A 20,295-nucleotide genomic window follows, 5' to 3' on the forward strand; every position below is an offset into this window, starting at 1 on the left:
GCGCTGCCCAACAGCCCCTTGTGCTGAGACGGAATGTCCTGTGTCTGCATGTCCTTACAGCAGCGTGAGTGACACAGCAGCTGTGAGTGACAGCAGCTGTGAGCTACACAGCAGCTACTGAGTGACACAGCAGCTATTGAGCGACGCAGCAGCTACTGAGTGACACAGCAGCGTGAGCAACACAGCAGCTACTGAGTGACACAGCAGCTACTGAGTGACACAGCAGCGTGAGTGACACAGCACCTGTGACACAGCAGCGTGAGTGACACAGCAGCTACTGAGTGACACAGTAGCTGTGAGTGACACAGTCCTGAGCACTGACATGCAGCCAGGCGACCCGGGTGTGCCTTTAGATAGCTGGTGGCCACTGTACTGGACAGAAGGCTGCCTCCTTCCCCAGGGCCCATGGTCAGCACACACTAGTTGCTCAGGGGCTTATGGAACAAACAAGAACACCTGTGAGGATGTGAATTTGGGGTAAATGGCATCACTTTTTAGGTCTTTAAATTCAGTGGCCTCCTGATTTCTTGATAAAGTTAATTTTGGAAGTTTCTCCCCACCTCATCTGAGAAGAGCAGCACATTTTGGGTCTGTGTCTTGAACATGGAGCTTTGGCTGGGAGTGGACAGCGGCTCGCTTGGCTGGCTGGCGCTCTCCCCGTCACCCACAGCCTGGGAACTTGTTTGGAATTAATGTCCAGGGCCCCACTGCACACCTGGGCGTCCGGGCAGCGGGGGTGGCGGGGAGTTGTTTTGCAGGAATTGGCTCCTGCTCACCCTCACAACCCCTCCCAGGAACCGTCTCAGACACAGCACGCTCAAACCGGCCGCACGCCTACACCGCACGGCTGTCCTGTTCCCACACATTCACATGCTTGGAGCCTCCTCACACCTTCCTGGTGGGGCACGCTCTGCTCCTCCAGGCCCTGTCCTCCTCCACATTACCCTGCTGGCGCCTGCCTCCTGCACACGCCTCGGCTCTCGCTGTGTGGGAGCCCCGTGTGTGGCTAGAGGCCAACCTCGCGTGCAGTTGCTAACAACGTCATATGATGACTGAATGTCACCCCTCACTTCACACACATTTCAGGCACAACTCTGTGTTACAGATCAGATGTGACTGGAAGGTAAGCTAAGGATCTCCACTAAGGCCAAGGAGACTTCTGTGACAAAACTAAGATTATTTGTGAAATACACACCTACTACCCCTGTGAGTAAAATGTATGTCTGATTCCTTAGGGAGGCGAGATAGGCTACCAGGTGTACCGGTTAATAATGCGGATTCTATCATCAACGAAAACAGGATAATTTCAAGAGAAGCATCAAAAGTGCTTTATTCAAAGTAATGTCTATCGCTAGCTACACATTCCTCCATCTTTCAGATAATTTGTAGATACCGTCACAATAGAACTTTTCTTGTTTTGAGGTAAACCATTCAGAGACCCAATTTTCCACTTCTTCATGTTTTGAAGTGCTGCTCAGAAAGTGCGTGTGCCATTGATCGGAACAAGTGGTAATCTGAAGGAGCAAGGTCTGGTGAATACGGTGGGTGGGTTAATACCTCCCAGGCAAGATCTTTTTAACGTGTCTTTAACTGGTTTTGAAGTGTGTGATGGTGCATCATCATGAAGCAAAATTACTTTGCCATGTCTTCTGGCACATTCTGGTCATTTCATGATCGAAGCATGGTTCAAATTGATTATTTGTTGTTGGTAACGATCAGTATTAACAGTTTCACCTGGTTTTAGAAGCTCATGATACACCACACTTTCCTGCTCCCACCAAACGCAGAGCATTGTCTTCTTTCCAAAACGATTTGGCCTTGCAGTCAATGTTGATGGTTGACCTGGATCAACCCATGACTTTGTGCATTTGGGATTCTCAAAATAAATCCACTTTTCATCGCCAGTCACAATTCAATGCAAAAAAGACTTTCTTTCATGCTGTTGAAGCAACATTTCACTGATGACTTTTCAGTTTTCCATTTGTCTTTCCTTCAGTTGATGTGGCACCCATTTTCCTTCCTTTAAAATCTTTCCCATTGCTTGTAAAATATCAGAAATTGTTTGCTGAGCAACGTTTAATTTTTTTGCAAGTTGTTTTTGAGTTTGACACGCATCTTCATCCAATAATGCTTGTAATTGTTGGTCTTCATATTTTTTCAGTTGACCTGGATGTTGTCTTTCACATCAAAATCATCACTTTTAAAGAGTTTAAACGAGCGTTCACAAGTATCTTGAGATGGAGCGTGTTCACCATAAGCTTCCCGAAGTACTCAGCAGCACTTTTCTTCAAAATAAAGTAATGAATTAAGACTTCCCACAAATGCCCTTTTTTTGACATGAAATTTGACATTTTTAAGCGTAAAAATATCTATAATGTTAACACCTTCAGAAAATTTGATATATGAAGTTTTGAAGCTTGCTGTCAATACAACAAAGCATACATATCAAATCGCGTATATATCAACATATGTCTAACTCCACCAATGGAAAAGAATCCGCATTATTAACCTGTACACCTGTAAATGTAAGACAATTTGAGTTCCAGTTCCCAGTTCCCAGCAGAGTGCCCCTGGACAAGCTTTTTACATTTTTTTGTCTCCATGGTCTCGTGATGAAAGTGGAATTACAACGCTCTCCATCTCATGGGCTGCTGTAATGTTATGCGGCAGGAAGTATGCACCTGGGTCCTGAGCAGTAGTGGTGGTAGCTGGGTATGCGCAGTGGCACCTCTGCTGGCACTGAAAGCCGCGCCTCCTGCAGAGAGCAGGCGCTTCTGGGAAACGTGAAGCACAGGATTGCAAGTGCCCTTCCCAAAGGACGGCGGAAGCCCTGGCCCATACAAACACTCCAACGCTACCGAAGAGTCACTGCGCGTTAAACTTAACCAGTGTGTAAACATTTGCACAAATTGGGGCGTTAAACTACCTTCTGAATGAAAAACCTACTACCCACTCACAGGGTGGTAACCTCAGATTATGCCAACACCATTTCTATCTTTTTAAAAAATATATATTTTTATTGATTTCAGAGAGGAAGAAGGAGAGAAAGAGAGAAACATCCATGATGAGAGAGAATCATGGATCGGCTGCCTCCTGCAAGTCCCCCACTGGGGATAGAGCCCACAACCCGGGCATGTGCCCTTGACCAGAATCGAACCTGGGACCTTTCAGTTCACAGGCCAACACTCTATTCACTGAGCCAAACCGGCTAGGGCACCATTTCTATCTTAACTCCCAAAAGGGAAGTCATGATACTGAGAGGAAGGTGAAGAGCTGCCAAACACCCCACAAAGATCCCCCAACCAGGACCCTCGGGTACAGATCAGCAGTAACGTGGGGAGGAAATGACGTCAAGGATGTAAGAGAGTCGTGCACCTGTCCGTGTCTGGAAGTGTGGAAGACCGAGTGCTGGCCTGTGGAAATAAATAGATGTTTTGCGAAATTTAAAAAGTCCAAGTGGAGGTAGGAACCCAGAGGGTTAGGGACACTCTGAAAATGGCTTTTACCCTGAGGATAGAGAAGAGCCTGCTTCATAAGGGTCAAATGGGAGGCCCCCGGGCATAAAGCTGGCACCCTCTGCATAACAGTGAAGTTGAACTAGAATACTCCACCCCCAACCCTACCAAGGTTAAAAAAATGGCCTGTTTTGAACCTCAGTACGAATGAAGATGAGGACAATTTTACCCCCGATAGTTTGTAACCACAAGTCAGTGAATTTTATTACGTTTTGCAACACAAATCACACTAGTCAAAAAACTAGTCAAAAAAAAAAAAAAAAAAAAAAAAGGCGAGGATTTGGTTAACGTGGCCCTGAAATGGCTCTGCCCCAAGTGACTCGGTGGAAGCGAACATTCTGACCTGTATTCTAGTTTGAAACAGTGTCTCTCCCGAACTGTGTCTAATCTGTTAAACCCACTGGTTGGATTTAAAAAGTAATTTTCATTTCTAGAAGAACCAAACAAGTTTTTTTTTTTAAATTATATTTTTATTGATTTCAGAGAGTAAGAGAGAGGGAGTGAGAGAAACATCAATGGTGAGAGAATCATTGATCGGCTGCCTCCTGCACATCCCACACTGGGGATTGGGCCTGCAACCCAGGCACGTGCCCTGACCGGGAATCCAACCCTGACCTCCTGGTTCTAGGTCGATGCTTCACCACTGAGCCATGCTGACCAGGACAAATAGAAGTCCTTTCCCAGATGCATTTGGTCACAATTCTTAAGAAATTGCAGAATGTAACACAGAGACAAAGACTGGGAAAGTGAAACTGATTAAGAGACAGAGGATACAACAAGTACAACATATGTCATCAGGGTTACAGGAGAGGGAGAAGGAGGCAGAGACAATGGAAACGTAACAGCTGAGAATCTTTTAGAATTGATAAAAGGCAACCATTTAAGGAGCCCAGAGAATCTCAAGCAGGGTCAGAAAAAAAAAAAATCTGCACACAGATATGTCAAAGTGGCACAGAACAGAGATAAAAAGGAAAAAGAAGTTTGATTACCTACAAAGGAGTATCATAGCTCACTTTACAACAGAAATAGTTGAAGCCAGAAGACAATGAAGTAAACATCAATGTGCTAAAACAAAATTTCCCAATCTAGAATTCTATATCCTTCAAAACACAATTTAAAAATAAGATAAAGATATTTACAAACAAAAATGAAGTTTTCTCTTAGCAGATCCTTACTAAAAAAATTCTAAAGAATGAATTTGACCCCTACTGCATACTATACACAAACATTATTTCCAAATGAATCACAGATCCAAATATGAAAGGCAATACAATAAAATGTCTAAAAGAAAATATAAAAATTTCTTTACTTTGGAGTATGCCAATTTTTTTAAAAATTGGACACCTAAATCACTAGCCATAAAAGAAAGAAAACTGATAATTTAAACATTGTTAAAATTAAGAACTTTTGATTATTAACGGATAACATTGGGAGAATCAGAACAGTCCCCTGCCTGGTAGAAGATATCTATATATCCTATCTAATAAAAGAGAAACATGGTAATTAGCCATACATCTGCTACCCTTCCCATTGGCTAATCAGGGCGATATGCAAATTAACTGCCAGCCAAGATGGCAGCCGGCAGCCAGGCAGCTTGAAGCTAACATGAGGCTTGCTTGCTTCAATGACGGAGGACTCCAACGTTCCCCACCTGCCGCTGCTGGCCTCTGAGCTTGCAGTTTGAAACATTGTTACACATATAGAAGCTAAACAAAACCCCAGAAACCTGCTTTCAGCCAGCCGGGATCTCAGAGCTGGAGTTGAAACAGTGTTTCGATTATAGAACCCAAACAAACCAGATACCTGCTTTCAGCAGCGGAGGCCTAAGAGCAGGAGCCAAGCCTCAGAGCTAAAGCTGGCCCAGAATAAAAAAAGAAAAAAAAGAAAAGAAAAAAAGGAGCGGTTGGGAGCTTCAGTCACCCGCCAGCCTGAAAACAGCCCTCAGCCCCTCACCCAGACTGGCCAGGCACCCCAGTGGGGACCCCCACCCTGATCCAGGACACCCTTCAGGGCAAACCAGCCAGCCCCCACCCGTGCACCAGGCCTCTATTCTATATAGTAAAAGGGTAATATGCCTCCCGGCACCGGGATCAGTGTGACAGGGGGCAGCGCCCAAACCCCCTGATCGCCCTGCGGCTCTGTGTGTCACAGGGGGCGGGGCCACAACCTCCCTATCTGCCCTGCTCTGTTCGTGATGGGGAAGGCGCCCCAACACCCTGATCAGCCCTGCTCTGTGCCTGATGGGGGGAGCTCCCCAACCCCCTGATCGCCCTGCGGCTGTGTGTGTGACAGGGTGCAGTGCCCCCCACCCCCCATGGGCCCTGCTCTGTGTGTGACGGGGTAGAGCCATAACCTCCCCATCGGCCCTGCCCTGAGTGTGACAGTGGTAGTGCCCCAACCCCCTGATCGGCCCTGCTCTGTGGGTGATAGAAGGTGGCGCCCCAACCGCCCCCCATGGGCCCTGCTCTGTGTGTGACAGGGTAGAGCCATAACCTCCCCATCGGCCCTGCCCTGAGTGTGACAGGGTGTGGCACCCCAACCACCTGATCTGCCCTGCTCTGTGTGTGACAGGGGGCAGTGCCCCAAATCCCCTATCGGCCCTACTCTGTGACAGGGGGGAGCTCCTCAACCCCCTGATTGGCCCTGCTCTGTGCATGACAGGGGGCAGTACCCCAACCCCCTGATTGGCCCTGCTCTGTGCGTGACAGGGGGTGGTGCCGCAACCTCCCCATCGACCCTGCCTTGAGTGTGACAGGGGGCGGTGCCCAAACCCCCCAATCGGCCCTACCCTGAGCATGACTGAGGGTGGCATCGAAACCTCCCGATCCGCACTGCTCTGTGCATGACGGGGGCAGTGCCCCAACTCCCCAGTCGGCCCTGCTCTGAGCCCGAGCAGGGGCTGCACCTAGGGATTGGGCCTGCCTTCTGCCACCTGGGAGCAGGCCTAAGCCAGCAGGTCGTTATCTCCCGAGGGGTCCCAGACTGTGAGAGGGCACAGGCCGGGCTGAGGGACTCCCCCCCTCCCCCCGAGTGCACAAATTTTTGTGCACCGGACCTCTAGTATATATATAAAAGCCTAAGCAACTGTTATGACGGAATGACTGGAAAGACCGGTCAACCAGTCACTTTGATGCACACTGACCACCAGGGGGCAGATGCTCAATGCAGGAACTGCCACTTGGTGGTCAGTGCTCTCCTATAGGGGGAGCGCCACTCAGCCAGAAGCCAGGCTCATGGCTGGTGAGTCCAACTGCGGTGGCGGGAGCCTCTCCAGACTCTGCGGCAGCGCTACTGAGCAGGGAGCGGCAGCAGCAGGTACAGCAGGCCGGGATGAGCGTGACTGGTGTGGTGCCTGGCCGCGGTTCAGGCTCCTCCCCAGCTGCCTGCTGCTTGGCACACTGCTACATCCTCCAAGGGGTCCTGGAATGCAAGTGACTATGTCATAGCTTATAAAGTAATGCATCCCACACACAGTTAAACAAGGAAGGTGGCTTCTGCAGTATTTGAAAAAGAGATCTGTGGCTGCTTAATCCTAAATCATCAGAAGAATCTCCAAACTGTCCACATCCTCTTTATTCTACATGGGGGTGAACATGCATTCCTATATATTGGGAACAGTCTCTTAGATTTAAAAATTAAAACCTGGCAAGGCTACGCTAACACTGAAGAAACAGGATGATGCAGTGATGACATGCATGGACTCTGGCTTGCACATTTTGTGGTCAGCCCTGATTTGGACACTTATAACTGTGTGACAAAGCCAATTACTTCTCTCTGCTTCAGTTTTTCCACCCATAAGATGGGGAAAATGGTACTACTGCCTCAGAAGGATCATGTTACGTACTACTTTTTATAATCAGGGCAAAAAAAAAATGTAGTTGCCCATACAGCAGCAAGATGCCTTTCACCTGTATGAAAAGTATGGTCACTGGTGCATGCAGCATCCCAGATTGCAAGAAGGATGTCTGACTGCCGGTTTAGGCCCAATCACCATGGGATTGGGCCTAAACCGGCAGTCGGACATCCCCCGAGGGGTCCTGGATTGCGAGATGGTGCAGGCTGAGCTGAGGGAGGGACCCCCCCACCCCCTGCACAAATTTCGTGCACCAGGCCTCTAGTTCGCAATATAAAAATCTGACAAAAGACTCACACCCAAAGTACAGAAGTAACTCCTAGAAATAAAATGTTTAAAAAGGCAACTAAAAAAATGGCAAAATTTTAAATAAACATTTTACAAAAGGAGATAAATGGCCAATAAGCATATGAAAAGATACTTAACATCATTTCCTTGATGATAAACTATAACCAAAACGATAACTGTATACAGGGATTGACAGAAGTAGTTTTACAGTGTGAGTGCACGAAACAGTTTATTTTCTTGCATTATTATTTAACAATAATAATGAACAACTATAAACTAACACTTGCTCACCTTTGTATACCCAACAGAAATTAAAAAGTCTAAATTAAAAACATTGAAAATACTGTTTTGGGAGAATGTGAAGCTGGATCTCTTACATGTAGCTCATAGGGGCCAGTTATTTGAAAGGATTGGAAAAATCTGCCAACCTCTGGCAAGGCTAATAATAAAAGAGGCACAAATAAACAGTATCAGGAATGAAAGAGAGGCTATCACTACAGCTCCCATACATACTACACAGATAATAAGAGGACAGTGCAATAACTTCAGATATTTCATCTAAATTTTCAAATTTATAGTATAAATTTCTAGAAAATGTCACCTTACCCAAAAGAACCCAATGAAAACTGACTAGAAGAAATTGAAAATCTGAATAGTTCTACAATCATTAAATAAACCAACGATAAAAAAATCTTTCCACATAGCAAAGTCCATGCCCAGGTGGCATTCAGGGAGTTCTGGGAAATATTCAAGAAGGAAGTAGTTCCAGTCTTACGAAACTTTTCTAGGTACAGAATACGAAGGAACACTCGTAACTTATTTCATAAGCTAGCATATTTTAATAGAAAAGGTCAACAAGGATGAGAAAGGAAGGTCTGAGACGTTCTTACCTATGAACATACATGAAAAACACCTGAAATACACATACTCATGTACACATAAATACACAGATATGGCCCTGACCAGTTTGGCTCAGTGGATAGAGCATCGGCCTGCAGACTGAAGGGTCCCAGGTTCGATTCCGGTCAAGGGCATGTACCTTGGTTGCGAGCACATCCCCAGTAGGGTGTGTGCAGGAGGCAGCTGATCGATGTTTCTCACTCTCTATCCCTCTCCCTTCCTCTCTGTAAAAAATCAATAAAAATATATTTTAAAAAAGTACATAGATATCACGAGTGTGTGCACACGCGCACACACGCAAGTGTCTGTGTGTATGCAAATTGGATCCAGCAATCTTATCTAATAAAAGAGAAACATGGTAATTGGCGTACGACCGCTACCCTTCCCATTGGCTAATCAGCGAGATATGCAAATTAACTGCCAGCCAAGATGGCGGCCAGCAGCCAGGCAGCTTGACACTAACATGAGGCTTGCTTGCTTCAGTGATGGAGGAAACCAACGTTCCCCACCTGCTTTGCCGGCCTCTGAGCCTGCAGTTTAAGAAACATTGTAACGAATATAGAAGCTAAACAAAACCCCAGAAACCAGCTTTCAGCGAGCCCGGGATCTCAGAGCTGGAGTTGATACAGAGTTTCGATTATAGAACGCAGACAAACCAGATACTTTCTTTCAGCAGCAGAAGCCTCAGAGCTGGAGCCAGAGCTAAAGCTGGCCCAGAATAAAAAAAAAAGAAAAGAAAAAAAGGAGCAGTTGGGAGCTTCAGTCGGCCTGAAAACAGCCCTCAGCCCCTCACCCAGACTGGCCAGGCACTCCAGTGGGGGCCCCCACCCTGAAGGGTGTGTGACCAGCTGCAAACAACCTTCATCCCTTCACCCAGGCTGGCCAGGCACCCCAGTGGGGACCCCCACCCTGAAGGGTGTGTGACCAGATGCAAACAGCTATCATCCCCTCATCCAGGCTGGCCAGGCACCCCAGTGGGGACCCCCACCCTGATCCAGGACACCCTTCAGGGCAAACCAGCCAGCCCCACCCATGCACCAGGCCTCTATCCTATATAGTAAAAGGGTAATATGCCTCCCAGCACTGGGATCAGCGGAGCCGAGAGGCCTGGCACCGGGATCAGCTTGACAGGGGGCAGCGCCCAAACCCCCTGATTGCCCTGCGGCTCTGTGTGTGACAGGGGGCGGGGCCATAACCTCCCTATCCGCCCTGCTCTGTTTGTGATAGGGGAAGGCACCCCAACCCCCTGATCAGCCCTGCTCTGTGCCTGATAGGGGGGAGCTCCCCAACCCCCTGATCGCCCTGCAGCTCTGTGTGTGACAGGGTGCGGCGCCTCAACCCCCTGATCAGCCCTGCTGTGTGTGTGACAGGGTACGGCGCCCCACCCCCCCCACCCCCCATGGGCCCTGCTCTGTGTGTGATGGGGTAGAGCCATAACCTCCCCATCGGCCCTGTCCTTAGTGTGAGAGTGGCGGTGCCCCAACCTCCTGATCGGCCCTGCTCTGTGGGTGATAGAGGGTGGCGCCCCAACCCCCTGATCCGCCCTGCCCTGAGTGTGACAGGGGGCGGTGCCCCAACTCCCCTATCGGCCCTACTGTGTTAGTGACGGGGGGAGCTCCTCAACCCCCTGATTGGCCCTGCTCTGTGCATGACAGGGGGGAGCTCCCCAACCCCCTGATTGACCCTGCTCTGTGCGTGACAGGGTATGGAGCCCCAACCCCCCTGATGGGCCCTGATCTGTGTGTGACAGGGGGCAGCGCCCCAACCCCGATTAGCCCTGCTCTGTGCATGACAGGGTACGGAGCCCCAATCCCCCTGATGGGCCCTGCTCTGTGCCTGACAGGGGGTGGCGCTGCAACCTCCCCATCGACCCTGCCTTGAGTGTGACAGGAGCCCCAACCCCTCAATCGGCCCTACCCTGAGCGTGACATCACAAACACGTGACTACTGCATTGTCTCTCCAGAACTACAACATAAACTCCACTATTCTTGCTATTCTTGTTCACGGTTGCACTCCACGTCTAGAACGGTGCTAAGTAAGCATATAGTGGGGTTTCAAAAAACATTTGGGAACAGTTGGTTTAAAATGCAATGGTGTGCTCCATTATAATCCTATGGGACCACAGTCATATACAACGACCCATTACTCACCAATAGGTCATTACACAGTGTATGACTGTATTCATAGAGTGGCATACTAGTCAGTAATAAAAATAATTTTGAGATTAACATGGGTGAACCTCAAAAACATAGTATTGAATGAAAGTTAAAAATAGATAATTAAATAATCTAGATAATAAAAGCCTAAGCGACTGTTACGGCGGAACGACCAGAATGACTGCATGCTCTGATGCACACTGACTACCAAGGGCCAGATGCTCAACGCAGGAGCTGCCCCCTGGTGGTCAGTGAGCTCCCACAGGGGGAGCGCCACTCAGCCAGAAGCCAGGCTCACAGCTGGTGAGCGCAGCGATGGTGGTGGGAGCCTCCCGCATCCAGGGCAGCACTAAGGAGCACCAAGCCAAGCTGTAAGGAACAGCGAGCAGGTGGGCAGAAAGGAGTGAGGAATCCCGGACTGCGAGAGGGCGCAGGCTGGGCTGAGGGACCCTCCCCCCCCCCCCCAGTGCACGAATCTCATGCACCGGGCCTCTAGTAATGTATATAAATTCAAAAACAGGCAAAACTGCTCTGGCTGGGTGGCTCAGCTGGTTGGAGCATTGTCCTTTCACCAAAAGGGTTGAGGTTCGATTCCTGGTGGGAGCACATACCTACACTGTGAGTTCAACCCCGAGTTGGGGCACATATGGAGACAACCAATTTATGCTTCTCTCTCACATTGATGTTTCTCTCCCACTGATGTTTCTCTCTTTCTCTCTCTCTCTCTCTCTCTCTCTCTCTCTCTCTCTCTCTCTCTCTCTCTCCCCCCCTCCCTCTCTCCCTCTCCCTCTCTTTCTAAAATCAGTAAACATGTCCTCAGGTGAGGATTTAAAAAAGTAAACAGTTCATTGGGTAGAGATACTACATACACAGTTGGGAAAACTAAGAAGAAAAACAAGTGGCCCTGGCTGGTGTGCTCAGTGGTTAGAGCATTGGCCCACACACCTAAGGGGTCACATGTTCGATTCCTGATCAAGGGCACGCACCTGGGTTGTAGGTTCAATCCCTGGCCCAGGTTGGGGTGCGTGTGGGAGGCAACCAATTGATGTGTCTCTCTCACACTGATGTTTCTCTCTTGTCTCTCCCCCTCCCTTCCACTCTCTAAAAATCAATTGAAAAAATATCCTTTGGTGAGGATTAACAACCAAACAAACAAAAAAGAGAGAAGAAAAATGAAAAATTACCACAAAAATCAGGAAGTGATTAGAAGGGGCACACGGAAGACCTTTCACTGGTAATCTTCTATATCCTAATTTGGGTAGTTGGTGCTCTGGTGTTGCTTTATTATTCTTTAAAGTACATAATTACATGCTTTACACATTTCTATACTTATGATATTTCACAACAAAAAGAAATTATCACATTTTCATTTAATTTTTGATAAAAAATACTTTATTGGTACCGTTTAATGTCAAAAACATAGTACTGTTTTCATTGTTTAGCTTCCATCTTTAAATTAAAAGCTAGTTTAAAAAAAAAAACAGAAGAAAAGATAAAATCATTTGATTATGTCAAAAAAGAAGCTGAAACTTACCTTTGCAAATAATTAGGTCCCCTCACTTTTCACTGGTCTTCATAGTAAATACTTGTATAAAAATGAGACAACAGCCTGAATAATTTTGGACATTTTACATATTTTCAAAAATAAAACAAGCCTAAGTGCTACCCCAACTTAAAACTTATAAGAATAATTAGTAAGAGTTATTGTAAAATTGAATTCATGTAGCACCAAGAAATTTAGAATTCATAATATTTCAAATGGTATGATTTACTGAGCCAAAAGAGAAATGATTTTTCTTCTGTGATTTTTCAGAGGTTTATATACAAATAGAAAGAATACAGCATAGGTCCCTTTTTAAAAACCAAAGATTCAAAAATCTATGCATGCCTTTCACCGTATCTCCAATTTCTGGATCTAGCAATTGACCCTATGGTAAAAGATCCATGTGTGATAAATAACATAGTATAGTCCTATCTGAATATAATTTCTTATTTATCTTTTCTCAATATAATTTATACCTCAAAACATTATTCTATCTGCAAGTAATATATATCTCTAAAACAATTCTGTAATTCAGATTTCATACTGCTTCCCCTTTTCTCAAATCAGTGTGATCTTATGGCATATCTCATTAAATTGTTTTTTTCTCTCTTCAGTGAAACTCTCAAAGTATTATAATGCAAATACATATGTAGATATATTAACTTATTAGGAAAGAAGGACAGTAAATACATATGAACCCATGCTAAATAAGTCAAACACACACAGCACCATGCTATGCTCATCTATTTTGAACCACCCACCACTAATGGCCCTGATAGTGCAGGCTCATGTACACTGATGCTCCCAGACACCACCAGTGTCCTGTACTCCAACACAGTAAGTGTCTGTTAAGACGTTTCCATGTTGATTTCAGTTTGTTCAAAACAGTCTACACTCTACAGCAACTTGACTTCTAATCCCCAAAATGATGACAAAGTAATAACACTTTATATTTTAAGCAAGTCATGGATTCTCATCTAAGTATTTCCCACAGTTACCCATTTGTTTAAAAACAGACATTGAGGGGACTAAGCAACACAGAGTTAAGGGGTCTTTACTTCTGTCTCCTCCTGATTGGGGATTTCAGATGTGTCATGTAATTGTCCTCTGCTTCACTGAAAAAGGATTCTTCAAGCAACTGACCAAAAATCTCCATTTAAAAACCAAGCAACAGCCCTGGCTAGGTGGCCCAGTTGGTTGGAACATGTCCCTTATAACAACCAAAGGTTGCGGTTTTAATTCCTGGTCGGGGCACATACCTAGGTTGCAGGTTCAATCCCCAGAGCGCATAAGGGAGGCAACGATTGATATCTCTCTCTCTCTTATCAATAAAAAAATAAAAATAAAAACCAAGCAAGTTGACTCAGTGGTCAGCGAAGAGCCCTTGTCCAGACACTCCATCTGTAACTCTCTACCTCTGTGGGAACGGGATGCTCCTTACTGACCATCATCACAACACATTCTATCCCTTAGCCCAGATGCAACCAGGAAACATCAGAACATGGACTCGGGGTACAAACTAACTCAAAACGACTTTGGGAGCAAACACCAAATTTTGATTTATCAATGATTCCATAGTGCAATATTCTCACAAACAGGCTTTGCATTGAAACAGTTGCTTTTTCTTCTCATATGAAGTTATACTGCTATGGTAAAGTAATGTCGGAAAGAGCACAGAAGACAAGCATGTATTCTTTGAAAGAGGCACTGCATCTGGCACTGGAATTAAGGCTAAATAAATAGTGCTGGTTGTGGTTTGCTGCTGGTTTATGGTTCAGACAAATGTGTCGATGGTTAGGTTAACCAACAGCTTCACTATTTGTCCGGTATGCCTGCTTGCGAAGATGTGTCTCTATCTCTTCCCTGAAGACCAGCATTCCCATGTGTGAGTGAGAGGCTTCATTCATGGCTTTGGACTGAATGCACATGCGGTACTGCTCAGGGGTCAACTCGTCAGCACAGCGTTTCTCATGCCACAGGTGGAAAAGACCCGGAACCGGGGTCCGAATCACAATCAGGTCACCGTGTAAGTATTTTCGATAAAGATGAACATCTTCTCCACCCCAACCTTTAACTTCCATGTCAAATCCACCTGTAGGATCAAAATTAACACTCTAAGTAACTGCCTGGCAGCCAGAACAGTTAAACTGGGGAAGTCTAGTTACCAGATGACACCTAGGAACTCGAGGACTGTTGTTGAGTGTCGGAATTAAATTAAATACATATTTGATATTGCTTTGTAAACTTCAAAGATCTATAGAAAATCTTTAGAAAGTCAAGTAAAGGAGGAAATATAAATCACCCATAATCTCACCACCATTAATATTTTATTACATTTTCTTTCTAACCTTTGAAATGCAAGTGTTTCTGGGTCATATAAATCTTACCAACGGGGAAACATAGAAGAAATGGCTAAGCTGGAGATATAAGTCTGAGAATGACTACACAAAGGATTTAAAGCCACAGGGAATGGATGAAATGACTGATTGGTTTACAAGGAGAGTAGAGCCCAGGTCTAAACAGAACTGCCAACATCTAGAGGTTAAATAGGCAGAGAAAGATAAGAGACTGAGAAATGGCCCCAGAGGGAGAAAATATCACAGTGGTCGAGTGAAGAGAGTGTCTTGAGGAAGAAATGGTCAAATATATGCAGCTGCTCAGTTAAGAACATAAAATGAACCATAAATATCACTTATAACCTCACATAGAACAATTCTGATGGAGTAATGGGGCAGAGGACTAACTAGAGGGGGCACAGGAAATGGGAGTTAAAGTTGAGACTAGTTTGAGCTAAACAAAAAACTTTTTAAAGAAGCACGAAGAATATTTCTTCAAGTAGATTCTCAATGCCACTGGCTCCTCTCCTTCTGGTACCTCTATGATGTGGATGTTACGCTTCATGTTGTTCCAAAGGTTTCTTAAACTACCCTAATTTAAAAAAATGTTCTTTTTGCTACTATGATTAGGTGTTTTCTGTTACCTTGTCTTCCATATCATTAATCCAATCCTCTGCTTCATTTAATCTATTGTTTATTCCTTCTAGTGTATTCTTTAAAAAAAAATACTTTTTATTTATTTTTGTTGATTTCAGAGAGGAAGGGAGAGGGAGAGAGAGATAGAAACATCAAAGATGTGAGAATCATTGAATGGCTGCCTCCTGCATGCCCCCCACTGGGGATTGAGCCTGCAACCCGGGCATGTGCCCCTGGCCGGAATCAAACCCAGGACTGTTCAGTCCGCAGGCCAACACTCTATCCACTGGACAAAACCAGCTAGGGCTCTAGTGTATTCTTCATTTCAGATATTGTATTCTACTTTCTGACTGGTTCTTTTTTATGGTTCTTTCATTTGGGACATGTTATTTGTCTCCGCATCTTGCTGTCTCTTTGTATTTGTTTGTGTGTGGTGCTGACCACACACAGCAGAATTTGATTCAGCAGGTTCTAGAGCCTGTTGAGATCTCCCTTTGGATGTGCCACTTCTGAAGCTAACTGGATTCTGCTCTGATGTTGTGTGAAGCTCTCAACTGGGTGTGTTGGTTCTGGGGCCTCCTGGGAGGGACTCTGGTGCAGATCAATATCAGACGCTGATTGTGACTGGCCCTGGGCAACCTGCTTGAAGTTAAAAAGTGATCTACTTTGTGGCTGCCGCTGCATGAGAACCAAACTGTACACCAAGGAGAGCTTCCACCAGCAAGAAGCCTGAGGCAGGTCAGCACAAGGCCTCCACCTGATTCTACCTGCCTCCCCTGTTGGCTGCCTGTTAGGCTAGTTTCTGAGAGCCTCTGGTGGTACGTAAGTTGTGTGCGCTAGGTTCTCAGTGAGTCACCAGGGTGAGTGGTGTCCACCAGCTCAATACAGGTTCAACCTCCATGGCAGTGCTGAGTCTGTGGCCACTCAGCAAACGTCCCAGAACACAACAAGGCTACCTGCCACTTGCCAGTGCCTGCAGACCTTTGTGGTAGAGTGGGGTGTCAGGGAGTCATCAGGATGAGGCCAGCAGAGTTTATCAGGCCCAAACAGACCAAGATTTGGTTGTGTGAAGGGAGGGCTCGGCAATGGTCAGATGTGTGAGGGAAAAATGCCATGGCCTAGAGCCACACAACTCAGCCTGTTCCAGATTCTGCCTGGACATCCCAGAGAGTTCAATATCGGCAGTGCAGGGTCACCAAAAACCCAAAGGGTGGGGCTGGTGGATCTCCCCTTAGTCACTAAGGTTTAGTGGGAGGTGTTAGTCAGGCTACTGGGATGGTGGGAAAAATGGCCTTTGCCCACTCAACTCAATCACTGACACCCTGAGTCTGCCCAGACCTCTACACCTAGGCCCAGGCAGCTGATCCCTCTGCAGGGTGTGAGCTCTGCAGCACGGGGCTGCAGGGAGTCCAGAGGTGGGACTATGCATTCCCCCAGGCTGATGCCATCTAGAAAGGTGAGCTCCACACAAGAAAGATGGCATTCGCAGTGTGTGAGAAGAACTAAGCACAGGGACCCTGGCAGCTGTCCCTGCAGCCACAAAACCCAGTCTGTCCTCACAGGATTCTCATCAGCTCTGCCTTCCTTCTGCCAGAGCCCAGGCAGTGGCTGCGAATGAGATCTTGTGTGCTGACCTTGTAGGAGGGTGCTAGGTCGTTAGCAGACTCCGTCTTCCCCTGGTGGTCAGAATCCCAGCTGACTTTCACAGCCAGAGGTTATGTGGGTGCTTCTTCCACACAACACGTGGTAGTCTGGACTGGGGAACCAGTGTGGGGTTGAGACCCATACTCGTAAGGGGGAACCTCTGTAGCTGAGATATCCCTCAGGAATCTCAGCCAACACCAGGGGAAGTGGCGCCAGCCCTTTCTGTGCCTCTGCCCTTCCTGCCAGTCTCTATGTGGCTTCTTCTGTAGACCTGTGAGCATAAGAATTCTGTTCAGCCAGTCTTCAGTTGGTTATTCAGGTTGATTGTTCTATATTTTTATTGTAATTCAGTTTGGTACTGGGAAGAGGTAAGTGGAAGTTACACTTAGGCTGCTGACTAGTTCTTTTTTTATGATTTCTGTTCCCTTGTGTAAGGTCTTACTTGTTCATCTATTCTTCCCCTAAGTTCATTGAACATCCTTATAATGTTTTCACCTCTGTATCTGGTAGATTGCTTTCCTCCTTTTTGTTTAGTTCTTTTTCTGAACTTTTGTCCTGTTCTTTCATTTGGGACATGTCATTTTGGTTGCCTCTCTGTGTTTGTACATTTTAGGTAGATCTGCTACATCTCCAAGTCTTGGCAGGTTGGCCTTTTGTAGTAGGTTTCTTGTGGGGCCCAGTGGCACTGTCTCCCTCGTCACCTGAGCCTGGTGCTCCAGGGCTATCCTTTGTGTGGGTTATGTGTTCTCATCCGTTGTCGTTGAGTCTTGATTGCTGTTGGCACTCCAGCAGGTAGAACTGACTCTCTAACTGACTGGCTGTGAGGACTGGCTGTGATTACAGAGGATGAGCTGTTGACTGGGATTTGCTGTAGTGGGACTCTGGTTTTTTGGAGCCCACCCTTTTGGTGTGTCTTTTTGGAGCTAATTGGTTGGTGCTCTAGTGTGGTCTCCACACAAGAAAGATGGCATTTAGTTCTGTTGGTCCTGGGGCCTCTTGGGAGGGGCTCCAGTGCAGGCCCAGGTCAGCCTCTGCCTATACCCTACCTGAGGCCACTTGGTAGGAGGTACAAAGTGATCAGTTCTTGGTAGCTGCCTGTTCTGGGCTTGGAGGCACCTGGGTGTGGTTGTGCTGTGAATCAAGGCAGGCTGCTGTTAGTGCCAGGCTGAGGGTCACTTAGCAAGAAGTCCAGGGCATGCTGAGGCCAGCTGATGCTTGTCTGGGGTATGTGGACTTTTCAGAGATTTAAGGGAATTCACAGCATGGGTTGCAGCCCATTGCTTGTGAGGAACAGTTGCTGAAAGATGTTCAGGCCGAGCACAGGTTGGGTGGGGCGGGGTCTCAGGGCATCACTAGGGTGGTGGGAACTGTGTTATCTAGTTTCATGCAGACTCAGATTTGTCACTGCCTGCACCTGCAGGCTGGGTGGGGGAAGGGCTCAACAAAGGAAAATGGTGCCTGCCAGCACTTGTCTTGGACAGACCTGCCTCTCCAGTGCTCACCCCAAAGCCCAACAGTTCAGTTCCTATTTGTCGTTGGTGTTTCTTAAGCTGCTGCCCCGAGCACTGGTGGTCTGGGCTGCAGAGCCTGGTGTGGGGCTGGGATCCCTTGTTTCTCAGGGGGGACCTCTATGGACAAAATATCCCTCCTAATTCACATGTGAGTGTGAACTAGCCTGTTATACAACTCTGTCCAGTTAACAGTCCCGACATGGCTTCTTCTTTATATCCTTATATATAAGAGTTCTGTTTACCTAGTTTTCAAGTGGTTCTCAGGGTGGTTGTTCTGTAATTTAGTTGTAGTTTTGATGTAATTGTGGGAGCAGGCAAACACAGTGTTCACCTACTTTGCCATCATGACTGGAAGTCTCACCCTGCTTTCTGAAACTGCACTGACACTATTTTCTGCTGGATAAGAATGGAGTCGGGTGGGGCAGGAAGCTTCAATTAAATTCTTCATGGTCATCTCTGGTTTAGGGGACTAAGCTAGTAACTCCTAGCCCTCCCGCCCGCCCCCCCCAATTCTAAATTCAAGCAGAGTCAGAGAGAGCAGCTGTTTTTTCATTTGTTTTAGATACTGGAATTTTGCATAATAGTTCAATAGACAATTAAAGGGGGTTTCATTTCTCAATAAAAAATATAAAAGCCTTTGGACTAGATAACTCAACATTACTTTCTGCTTTAACAACCCATGATTACAACAGATCTGTTGTTAGAGAATTCAAATCAACTGCAAATATGGTAACAAGTCACACAGATATCAAAACTAGTGTTTTAAAGAAACAATAATATATTACACTTTTATTTTATCTTTATGTCCTCATTTTTGCTATTTAAAGACAATCTTCACTAATAAAAGAGAAAAATGGTAATTGGCGTACGACGATACCCTTTTCATTGGCTAATCAGGGCTATATGCAAATTAACTGCCAACTATGATTGGCAGTTAACTGCCACAAGATGGTGTTTAATTTGCATATGTAGGCACAATGCAGGGAGGCGAAAGGGAAAGCAGGAAGAAGCCCCCTGCCACTGACAGTGATCGGAAACCCAGTGGGGAGCTAAGAGCTGGGGGGCCGATCCTGCGATGGGAGGGTGATAGGGGTCAACGCCTGAGGGCTCCCAGTATGTGAGAGGGGGCAGGCTGGGCTGAGGGACACTCCCCCCCCCACACACACACCCACTTTGCCGCCCTGGCCAGTGATAGCAGGAAGTAGGGGTGGAGCCAGCGATGGGAGCTGGACACGGTCAAAGCTGGCAGTCCCGGGAGCTAGGGGTCCCTTGCCTGGGCCTAAAGCGGAGCCCACGATCACGGGGCCGCTGCAGCTGCGGGTCCCCGCTGCCCGGGCCGGATGCCTAGGCCAGAGGCGTTAGGCCTGGGCAGGGGCGGAGCCTGCAACGGCGGGGAGCTGGGGGTCCCCTGCCCAGGCCTGACACCTCTGCTGGAGGCCTCAGGCCTGGTCAAGGGGCCGATCCGGTGATTGGTGATCGGAGGGTGATGAGGGTCAACTCCTCTGGCCGAGGCATCAGGCCTGGGCGGGGGGCGGAGCCGGGGATTGGGGGGATATGATGGTCCCCTTGCCCAGGCCTGAAGCCTGGGTCAGAGGCGTCAGGCTTGGGCGGGGGGTGGAGCAAGCGATCAGATGGAGATGGGGGTCCCCTGCCCAGGCATGATTCCTGGGCCAGAGGCCTCAGGCCTGGGCGGGGGCCAGAGCCAGTGATCGGGGGGAGATGGGGGTCCCCTGTCCAAGCCTGACACCTCTGGCGGAGGCGTCAGGCCTGGGCAAGGGGCCGATCCTGCGATTGGAGGGTGATAGGGGTCAACGCCTGAGGGCTCCCAGTATGTGAGAGGGGGCAGGCTGGGCTGAGGGACACTCCCCCCCCCACACACACACACCCAGTGCACGAATTTTGTGCACCGGGC

At 47.3% G+C, this 20,295-nt stretch overlaps 1 protein-coding gene across 2 annotated transcripts in view; it reads right to left on the reverse strand.

Moving 5' to 3' along the window:
• Positions 1 to 12,076: 12,076 nt before the first annotated feature.
• Positions 12,077 to 20,295, reverse strand: part of CSGALNACT2 (chondroitin sulfate N-acetylgalactosaminyltransferase 2) — a 41,605-nt gene continuing 33,386 nt past the window's right edge. For both annotated transcript variants that reach the window (XM_059662166.1, XM_059662165.1), the window contains exon 8: positions 12,077 to 14,348. In XM_059662166.1, the coding sequence (XP_059518149.1) occupies positions 14,056 to 14,348 (293 nt within the window). In that variant the 3' untranslated portion in view covers positions 12,077 to 14,055. The remainder of the gene's footprint in view (positions 14,349 to 20,295) is intronic.

This window comes from Myotis daubentonii, chromosome 13 (assembly GCF_963259705.1).
Source record: "Myotis daubentonii chromosome 13, mMyoDau2.1, whole genome shotgun sequence".
Taxonomy (NCBI): Eukaryota; Metazoa; Chordata; class Mammalia; order Chiroptera; family Vespertilionidae; genus Myotis; species Myotis daubentonii.